Genomic DNA, 10,790 nt, shown 5'->3' with positions numbered 1-10,790 from the left:
CATCAGAGCATGATATCTCTACTATCTAGATTCAACACGTGGCAATACCAGGGATATTTCAAACGCAGATGATCTGCAAAGATAAATTGACTCTCGTGAAATTCGCCTAGATAATCAGGGAGACACTCCATGCACTCTGTTTTATTACCCTCAAGGCCACACGCAGGTTCAGAGTTAGCACACAACTCTTTCTTTAGCTGTAATCAACCTAGACTATAATAAGCTCCTTCCACCCGCGGAGAAGAGGGGTCATAAGATGGACTCATGGAGGTTGACCTTCAGCCAGTCACAACTTGAGCTTGCTGGCGAGATGCCAGGAGTGCATGGCAAGGCTGCCGAACGCCATGATGTTTGCCAGCGACGACAGCCCGTGGATCATCCCGAACTTCTTGTTCATCGCCGCAAGCGCGGGACTCGTCTTCGCAACGTCGGAATTCCTCGAACCACCCACCTCGCTGCCGATGCCGAGGTCCTTCTCGATCTTGTGCCTCTTCATCATCATCTGTACAAGATGAGCTGAGTCGCTAATAAAGTTGCATAGAGCGGAGGTTCTTTTGAGTTCATGACAAGGGTAAAACTGTAAACCACATGCTACGGCTGATTTCAGCAAACAGTAAAATTGGCAAACTAATACACGACGAATTCTGGGTTATGGTGTATTAGGTGTCCAAAAGGTCTACATGTGGGGGCATATTTTGTTGGAAACACTCTGCCTGATTGCTCAGTGTACCTACATAGCTAAAATAATCATTTTACGATAGTAACAAAAACATAAAAGCTTTCAACATCTAGAACGAGTACTGCTTGTTTACTTTCCCAAGGCTAAATTGCTAAGCATATCGCAAACTAAACAAAAGCTCTTCTGTCGGACACTGAGCAGTTTAATGACACAGTGTTATTGTGTGCTACCGACGAGACTATGGCCACCAACTACCACGCTAGTTTTGTTTGTTCACAACTTAAAATATGATATAAATCACAAAAGGAATTTCAGATGCGCCTGTGATTGTAGCAACAAATAGTTAATCCAAGACAGCATGCAATGTCAGATCCAGCAATATTTATCACCTTCAACAATGTCTGGTTATATAGATGAACATTTACTAGTCGGTACAACTGTCACCTAGCTCAGATACAATATAATTTTTTCATCTGTAAGTACAAGTAATGGAAGGCAAAAACTGAATGTAATCATGTAAACAGGTCTAAAGAATATGAATAAAGGAGCTAACCTCGATGGTCATGGGGGTGAAGACAAGAAGATTGGAGAGGTCAAAACCAAGGGCCGCAAGAAGGAATCCCAGCTGGTAACGCTCAATAGTTGAAGCTGTCTTCCATGGGTGGAGGTATGCAAATGCTGCTACCGATATGGCTGAGCACACTGATATCAACATGAAGTAGGCTGGGAACATCTTCCCCTGTAGATTCCCAAACTGGTGCCTTGGCAAGTTCCTTCATAATTCAAAAGATTTGATGAAAACAATGTCAATTTCTTTATAACAGATTTTGGTAGTAGAACAACAAACTTTGAGCTTATGGATGCAATTCTCGCAACAATGAAGGCGCAGTTGAACAATCTAACGAACAATGTTGCGTTTGCATTGCTCTGAAAATGCATCTTACAGTCTTAACAACCTAACTTTCCCGTAGAAGCCGAATAGCACAGCTTCTTTCAGAATTACCGGTGTCCTTCCCAACAGGGCATGTTTTTGTCCATATTTGTGATAATTTTTGCGGTAAGAGAACGTAAAATGTACTAGCAGATAAGATAAGTTGCTGAGGAGCTATGGGATTGTAGCATTAATTTCGTGTTGCTTGTCACAAATAATAACGTTGCAATTTGAGCATGGTGGAGACCTACCAAAGTTGCAGCAAAATCTAGGTATCCACTAAGCGGAATAGCAATCGAGGTAGGTAACCTAGGTTAATTCCGCACACAAACAAGGTTTAGCAAGTTTAACTGACAGGGATCAAGCGGTTTTTTACTTGAACATGACGATGCCGCCGATGAAGGTGACCCAGAGCGCGGCGCCCCAGGCGGTGGCGAAGCAGAGGAGGTGGGCGAGCCTGGCCGCCGCAACGCCGGCGGCGGGGCGGCCGGGGCTGCCGCCGAGGAGCGCGTCCGGCGCGAAGAGGACGCCCGCGGCGAGGAACGAGACCGCCGTCAGGAACCGCGCCGCCCACCCCATAGCGACCGTCCCGCCTCTTCCTCCGGCTGGCTCGGGCGGGCTAGGGTTTGGCGGCGCCGGAGGCAGGGGAACGGGGAGCCGTGTGTGGGGAACTGGGAAGTGAAGCTCGGCTAGTGAGATCTTGAGATGTGAGAGGAAGAAGACATGTTTTAAGACTTGAGGTGACGAGCAGTTTAAAAACGGTTTTGCTAAGTGTAAGTGGTCTGATACTGATCGGCGGAATCTAATGGCTGGAGCCGATCGTACGGCTCTTGCGGCGAAAGATGCAGCGAGTACAACAATTGCCAGGATTTATGATGCTTCGTAGGAAGAAGATCACCAGGATGTGATGGAGGACTGATCTGGGAGTACAGCAAAATGCAATTGCCTTTTCTTTTTGAGAGTATGCAGTTGCTAGTTGAGCTGATAAACAATCTTTCTTTTGGCCATGTGGAAAAGGCCGGCCCCGGAAAGGTCATGTATATTCTGCAGTTCAATGCTTTCGGTGGACCGGTGTATTGCTATTTTGCTTGGGTAATAAGGGTATATATTCTTAATACCATTTATATTACGAGTAATTTTATTCCGTTTAGGTTAGACCGTAGATATTAAAATAGATGTCTGGCCATGTTTATTTGTTTGGGTCGGGTAGCTCAGCGGTCCGATGCGTTTTGGTCCGGCCGGTCCATATTGATTTAATTTGACCTTATTTTCAACACAATCTTCTCCTCGTATCTATATCTATACCTCTATACCTATACCTAATAATAAAGGAACTAACGTTTCCTTGGTTCGGTCCGTTGAAGTGCGCTTTGGTCAAACACCAAGTGCGCTTTCGTCCGTCCGCGTGGGTACGTTCCCGGGCTTCTCTTCGTGATCGTAATCGTAAAGGAAACCAATCGATACACGGCTGTACAATGACTCCACGTCCGCGCACTTTCCCTGTCTAACACCCCTGGTTTCCTATATATAGATCGCGACCTACAAGAGATTAGACGAGATTGATCACGGAGCTGTATCCCGCGGGGTGGCCGACCAGCGTCACTCCCCTTCCGGTAGGGTCGCAGTTCCTCGCCACCATCGACCGGCGGACCGGCAAAGTGCCGACCAGAAGAAGTTAGGTTGAGAGAACAGCGGGATTTGGGCCAAGCTGCTCTGCGTGATCGACGAGGCCGACTACAGGACGCCGACGCCAACCAAGATGGGTTCCGAGCTTATCTGCCTCCGTGACGCCAACCAAGATGGGTTCCGAGCTTATCTGCCTCCGTGTGCACGACGACAGCGCGTCGTCGAGACATGATCGGTAGCAAGATTCGGGCCGAGCCGCTCCGTGTTATCGACGAGTTCGGGACTTCGGGTACAGGACGCCGGCGCCGAACAAGATGGCCTCCGTGCTGCTCATCCTCCAGGGGAGCGGCGTCATCGGAGTCGCAGAGACGGGCTCTGGCAAGGAGGCAGATGTGGCCGCAGGTCCATACGTCCTTCTGCGAGTTATCTTGCTGATTGGTGAATGGTGAGCGTGCCAACTCCGCACTTCCCTATAAGGCAGCAAGGCAGCCGATCCCCGGATCCCGACGATCACGAATTCACGATGAGAGCCGACGCCAAGTCCAGGTTGGAGGGGCCGAGACCAACGCTTCCAGCCTGCCATCTCAAGACCGGCGTGTACGTGCACAAATAAAAAACATGAGGTTTGCCTAATATTTTGGTGCATGCGCACGCACGTATGTGTTGGTGCTGATGTCATAGCAGTTGAGGACGTGCCTGGGCAGAACAGAGCAGAAAACCACTAAGGCCTTGAAGGGACGTGGTTAGTCGTCATAGGTTCTATAATCCAAAGATTGATCCTAGATATTTCTGTTTCTGAGAGTGCTTATGCCTAGCATGTTGCTCCTAAATCCTAACCTGTGCGTGCTCGCATATTACTACACTTGCCGCTCGTAGGCTTATAACCGCCGATGGGCCTGTTCTCCTCCAGTACCACTCGCACCGGCATGTTCTCCTCTGATACTGCTCGCGACTTGTGTGTCGCGGCTGGCGACGAGTCACCGCTTCTCAGCGGTGTCTAGGGCGGTGGCTGGGAGGGTTTGCTTGGATTTCATGGCAGCTACGACGAGGAGGACGTCCATCGCAGGGCTGAGGTGTTGGCGCCGCTCAACTTCAATTTTTGGTGCTGCGAGTGGCCTCTGGCGCGAATGTGAGCGGCATCCGAGCCACTGGCGTGCTGGGCATACATGAGGAACGCCGATCACTCAGTGCTACCGCGCAACATCCACGTAGACGCAAAAGCGGTGCATATGTAGGCTGTGTTTGCGTCTCGGCGGACAGGGCTATCACTATGCGTCGTGCTCCTGGCCTGGATGCAGACGCATATTTCAACCGCGCGGTCTGAAACGGTGCCACCGCGTCTGTTTGCGTCGAGCCCTTGGAGATGCCTAGATCGCTTTGTGGCGGACATGCTAAAGTTGGATATATGATTTACGCGATGCGTATTACCAACTAGATTTATATGTATATCTCTGTGGCAGTATATTTTCACCCGGTGCAACGCACGGGCATATTTCCTATACACGTTAAAAAGACAAATCAATCAAATGATTCATGCTACTAATTGTATGTATTTAAAGCGCATGAAACGGATGTCCGTTTAATTTATTGTGGCACCGTAGCAACGCACGGGTTTTGTGCTAGTGTATAGAAAAAGATATAGTTGCAATCAAATAAATATAAATAGCTTTGTACCATTATTACATCCAAATAAGCGACTTAGTTCAAATGCAATGTCGGACAGAAATAACAAAACATAGTTTAAATTAAATAGGTAGAACAAAGATGGGATGACTACTCTTCATGGTGTGCCAATGGCCACTAATGCTCAAGCAGATCCGCCTGAAAACGACCATGGATGTTGCTATTACGGAGATCAACATGGATATGGAAGAACTCCTCAAAGTTTTCAAACGATGAAGTCCCAGGCTGCAACTCAACCAACTCGCATGAAGTTGCCATCATTGGTCATGGAGGTTGTTGCCATGCTCTTGCTCAACGATCATGTTATGCATAATCACACAACAGGTTATCACCTCCTACATATGTTCTGAAGGTTGTATGATCTAGCAGGGTGCACAATAGCCAATCGAGCTTGGAGCACACCAAATACCCGTTCTACACGTTTCCTGCATGCATCTTGCTCTTTGGCAAACCTCTTCTCATTCTCTGTTTGAGGATCACAGATCGTCTTCGCTAGTGTGGCCTAGATTGGATAGATCTCATCAGCTAGGTAATAAGACTTATCATATGCATTGCCATTGATTTCATAGTGAACCACTCGAGCATTGCATTCAACAAGCCTGGAGAATGCCGAAGATCGATGGAGCATCTTGATGTCATTGTGGGAACCGACTATGCCAAAAAAAAGGAGTGCCAAATCCATAGGTCCTGTGATGCAACTGCCTCAAGAAGTGCATGCCCGCTATACTACCCCTGCCATGCAAATGGGAGGTTTTTCCACTCCTAGTGTCGTTGTGTATTCGATGATACTTCGATGAGGGTTGCCTCACGGAGGGGAGATAGAGGGAGCCATGGGGCGAGGAGTCGCCGGGACGGGGATGCACGAGTTACCCAGCTTCGGAAACCTCACGGCGGTGGCGAGGCCCTACTGCTGCTTGTCTGGAATTATCAAGAAACAAGTGCGAGATTACCATGAGTTGTGTTATGGCTCAAGGGATCCTGGTATTCGGCTTATAAAGACGCCTGGATCTAGGGTTACCATAATAGAGATCCAACCGGATACGACTAGGTCTAAAGCACCCTAAGCTATCTTGCCTTGCACGTCAAGGATCCGACCTCTTCCTATGTCTGCACGGATCTTACCTACCAGTTCCAGGTTGGACTCATCCCTCTTCATTCTCGAGCAACTGGGCTTCACGGTTGGGCCATAGGCCTCACTACCATCTATGTGCCACCCGGGGTTTCCATAATTGAGACCATGTTGTGGTGTACCTAGTTAACATATCCACAACACCCAGTGCATGCAGTCTATGATATCGATCACCCAGGAAACCCTCTTGCCTCGTCGATCGACAATATTCGGGCAGTGCCGGCAACAGTTGGCTCTCTCAAGTAAAGCTCGCCGAACGGCACAACCACGGCTCGACAGAACTTGTACATCACATCAAACCAGGTGGTCTCGCTCATTCACAACTACTCATATATGAGATCACCCGACACTCTATATGCAAGCACACAAATAGCCGCGGAACACTTCTGGTAAGAGGTGAAGCCTAGATTACCAATGGCATCGAGCCTGCAACCGAAGTAGGGGTCGTAGTACCTAACTGCTCATAGAATAGTTAAGAACAAGTCTCTTGACATCTGGAAGAGGCGTCGGGACATGTTTGGCATGAATACCGGCTTCGTGGGGTGGAAGTAGTCCTGCTGGAGCCGATAGTGGCCAGCCTCTCAATTGCGTGCCGCATTGGCCATGCAAGGCCTCATCAATCCCCTTGTGCACTGGCTTCTGCCGCTCGGTGTGGTCATGGATGTGGGAGGACACGACAATCATGAGCTCCAAAGGATCGTCAGAATCCTCGTCTGACGATCTCTCCATGACGGTGTTGAAGAAGAACTCAATTGACTTGCAATGGCCAACAAGGACACATGAATGTCCAGACTACAAATATTTTTTTGTCATAAAAGCATTTAAAGGCAGGGAACGTGGTAAATAAAATCCCTCGTGTTATTTTCGCAAAAGAAAAATTCCTCGTGTTATTTTCGCAAAAGAAAAATTCCTCGTGTGATCCGGGTATTGAAACTTTTTTTGAGAGTCAGTCCGTACCCAAAAGTTCTACAAGAGATACTGGAGGAACACCCATCCAGGTAGTACAATGTTATGGTGCTGCTAGAGGGATGGCGGGAGAGGGCCGGCCGGGGGCCTTGCCCACGGCCGGTGGCAAGAAATTGGTAGAAACTAGGGTTCTACCGGGGCGGGGGCGTAGATTGTAGGGGTGGAAGTGTTGCGAGCGAGAGGAGGAGAGGCGGCACCGGCGGCAGGGCGCCGTCGCGGATGCGTGGGAGGCGGCGGCTAGGGTTTGGGCGGCGCGGACGGGAGAAGGCCGACTCCTTTGGGAGTCGGCAATAATGATATCTGATTATTCCTTCATTGATTTAGTCTATTACAACTTGTATATATAAGAGAACTCGCGAAACCCTAACCTGCTAACTGGGCTAAGCCCCTAACTAAGCTTGGCCGGTTGGGCCAATGGGCCCCTCCGCGATAGACCGAGCCGGTCATAACATCTCTCCCCGCACGCGCAAACGGCTCGTCCTCGAGCCGGTAGTCCGGGTAATGCTCGCTTGGAACTCCTCGCGAGGCTCCCAAGTCGCCTCCTCCTCGGAAAGGCCCTCCCACTGCACCAACAAGTGCCAAACATCACGACGTAGTTGAGCGCGGAGCACCTTGGCCGGACTGGGCAGCAGACGTCCCGCGGCCGTCGGCGGAAGTGGTGGAGTGGCCACCGGCGGGGCACCGCGATAGGGCTTCGCAGGCCCACGTGGAAGACGTCGTGAATGCGGGCCCCCTCCGGCAACTGAAGCCTGTACGCCATGGTCCCAATCCGCTCGACGATGATGAAGGGCCCCGCATAGCGCGGACCAAGTTTACGCTTGGCACGTGGGTCGAGGGACTGATGAGAGCGGTGCAACAGGCGAAGCCACACCCAATCACCCACCGCGTACTCAACCTCACGATGTCGCCCGTCATAGTAGTGCTTGGCGACCTGTTGAGCTTGGACAAGACGCTGCCGCACCTCGGCCAGCATCTCGTCGCGGGCGCGGATGAGCTCGCCAGCTGCCTCCGTCCGCGCTGTCGCTGGATCCACCGGTAGGATAGGTGGTGGTGGCCGACCGTAGACCACCTCGAATGGCGTAGCACGCAGGGCGGAGTGGTAGGAGGTGTTGTAGCAGTACTCCGCCCACGCAAGCCAATCCACCCAAGCGCGCGGACGATCACCTGTAACATAGCGCAAATACATGGCGATCACCTTATTGACCACCTCGGACTGGCCGTCCGTCTGAGGATGGAACGCCGTGCTGAACCGGAGTTGGACCCCCGCCATGCGGAAGAGGTCCCGCCACACGTGCCCCGTGAACACCGGATCTCGATCACAGACGATGGACGAGGGAAACCCGTGTAGGCGGACGATACCGTCGAAGAAGGCGCGGGCCACAGATGCCGCTGTGTAGGGATGGCCAAGCGCGATGAAGTGGGCGTACTTGGAGAAGCGGTCAACCACCGTGAGGATGACAGACTTTCCGCCCACCCTCGGAAGGCCCTCGATGACATGGGCATCCCTAATGGGCCTGCCGAAGATAGTACCCGGGGTTTACTGAAGGCCCACTACTCGAAGAATAAGAAGATTCGGAAGCCCAAGATATTATTAAGGAAAGCTAGAGTTGTAATAGAAAGTCTTATTTGTAATCTTACGGGATGAGTTAGAAACCTTCCCGGACTTTGTAACTTGTACAACACGAATCCCTCGGCTCCGCCTCCTATATAAGGGGGAGTCGAGGGACGCAGAGATCATCGAATCATTGTTTACAAACCCTAGTTTTCCTATTCGTCGAGTACTTTTCGGCTGAAACCTTCGAGATCTACTTGCCCTCTACATCCAACTAAACCCTAGTCTACGATCCGTAGGCATTGACAAGTTAATCCCTTGTCAATTGGCGCCGTCTGTGGGAACTAGAGGTTGCAAGGAGCTGATCTCGATGGCACGTCCAGAATCGTCGACTTCGTCGGTGGCTAGCAATGCAATGGATCGAGGTAAACAGGAAAAAACTGATCTAGTCGATTTTATTCCTCACCCGCCCTCCCGTATGGATGCATGTGCCTATCTGGAGGAGCCCATCGTCATGATGTTTGGAGAGTTCCGATTTGGCGTCAATAAGGAAGGATCCTACCGTCTCGAAGTTCCGATCTCGTCGGAATTTTCAGCGGACGATTCTGACTTTTCGTCGAGCAACGAGGAGTTTTCATCGACACGCTTCATCGACACCAAGGCAAGCGGAAAGCTCACCAAGATCATCAGCAACACATCTTTCGAGTCGTCTGCGGACTCCGTTATAAGCAGCGACTCCGACAGCATCAACAGCTTCAACTTCATCGACAAATCTGTTGCCATCGGAAAGGTCTTCACCAATCTTTATGATGGTGTCACCAATCCCGACAAAAACCAATACTCAAAGTATCATCAAGTGTACGCAATTGAAGAGGCAAGTCGAGCAGAACCAGAGACGTCAGAGGCTTTCGATGATTTGGGAAATCCATACGTCGATCCCGCTGATCTCAGAAGAGGCTTAGGCAGCAAATATGTCGGGACCACACCTCGCGTCAGAGTCCAACTCCCGCAAGCAGCGTCGGATAGGGCTGCAAAAGCCATAGACGGTTCAGAACCAATGACCACAACCGCCACTGCCCAGGAATTACAAGCCTATCAATATAAACTTGCTCGTGTGAGTAGGGAGTTGGAAAAAGAAACAGCATCTTTAAATAGAAGGAAAGAGGCAGCATCCGCGTCAAGCAGGCGTCGATCGAGCTCGGTCAACAATCGGGAACTTCGGGAGATAGTCACGAGAGAGGCTCGGAGAAGGGCAATATCTCGGCTGCAAAATATACCCGAAGCGAGAGAGAGGCAACATAATTCAAAATCTCGACATGTCTTTCATGTCGATTGATACAAGGGGAAATATCATCCCGAAAACGCCGAAGCGGGATACATGGCAATGCAAGCTTACATCCTCGCGTCCGGACCACCCCCGGAGACTCGAGAGAAGCATCGTTCAATATGGCAATAGGCTGGAGTTGGAGTCATGGGAACGAGCATTCACAGCCTACACCTCCCGAAGGAACCGCAAGACAAAATAGTCCAAGACATACCGTCGCAGTGCGGGATCCACCAAGAACAAGTGAGGCAAGAGATACGGCGGCTCAAGCAAGGGTAGACGGAGCGCGGCAAGAAAGAAGAGAACATCGGCATTCACCGTAAATTGCCGATGAAGACCTATGCGGACTTCCGTGCTTTACGAGACGAGTCCGAAAAACCCGAGTACCAAAAGGGTTTAAGTTACCCGAGAATTTCAAAAAGTTCGACGGTCGCGGGATCCCGAGGATTGGCTCGTTGATTATCTCGAGATGGTGAAGCTGGTAGGAGGAACCGGAGCAACAGACCATGCAAAGCATCCAAGTCCACCGAGTGGTGCAGCGAGATCTTGGATAAAGAAACTTCCCCAGGTTCCATCGATAGGCTGGGATAGTTTTGAAGATATTTTCGTAAAAAACTTCCGATCCACCCGCAAGAAACCTGCGTCATTGGAAGAGTTGAGGGCGTGCCGATCGAAACACGACGAGTCGATGAGAAAATATATACGAGAGGTGGAACATTATTAAAAACTCGGCGGAAGATATATCCGACGAGAGAGCAATAGATGCGTTCGTGGCGAGAATCCGACGGGCGATTTCGTCGAGGATTTAGGGAGAACCAACCCCAAGACAATATCAAGACCGATGGAGATAGCAAACAAGTGGGCAGATGGAGAAGAAGCAATATATAACAAGCGACACAG

General features: G+C 50.3%; 1 protein-coding gene across 1 annotated transcript; it reads right to left on the bottom strand.

Annotated features, from left to right (window-relative positions):
- Positions 1–239: 239 nt before the first annotated feature.
- LOC124699064 (transmembrane protein 205-like) lies at positions 240–2,497 on the bottom strand. The gene is made up of 3 exons (XM_047231435.1): positions 1,987–2,497; positions 1,233–1,452; positions 240–502 (listed from the first exon to the last, which is right to left on the bottom strand). Exons 1-3 carry the CDS (start codon positions 2,187–2,189, stop codon positions 287–289), a joined length of 639 nt encoding a protein of 212 aa, XP_047087391.1. The 5' UTR covers positions 2,190–2,497; the 3' UTR covers positions 240–286.
- Positions 2,498–10,790: the final 8,293 nt, after the last annotated feature.

This window comes from Lolium rigidum, chromosome 3 (genome assembly GCF_022539505.1).
Source record: "Lolium rigidum isolate FL_2022 chromosome 3, APGP_CSIRO_Lrig_0.1, whole genome shotgun sequence".
Taxonomy (NCBI): Eukaryota; Viridiplantae; Streptophyta; class Magnoliopsida; order Poales; family Poaceae; genus Lolium; species Lolium rigidum.
This window is presented reverse-complemented; position numbering and strand designations above follow the sequence as displayed.

Excerpts from the sequence above, each read along its gene's own strand:
- LOC124699064 (XM_047231435.1), bottom strand. The coding sequence starts at position 2,189 with ATGGGGTGGGCGGCGCGGTTCCTGACGGCGGTCTCGTTCCTCGCCGCG. Across the intron at positions 1,453-1,986 it reads GGCGGCATCGTCATGTTCAA|GAACTTGCCAAGGCACCAGT; the intron begins GTAAAAAACCGC and ends TGAATTATGAAG. Across the intron at positions 503-1,232 it reads TCACCCCCATGACCATCGAG|ATGATGATGAAGAGGCACAA; the intron begins GTTAGCTCCTTT and ends CATCTTGTACAG.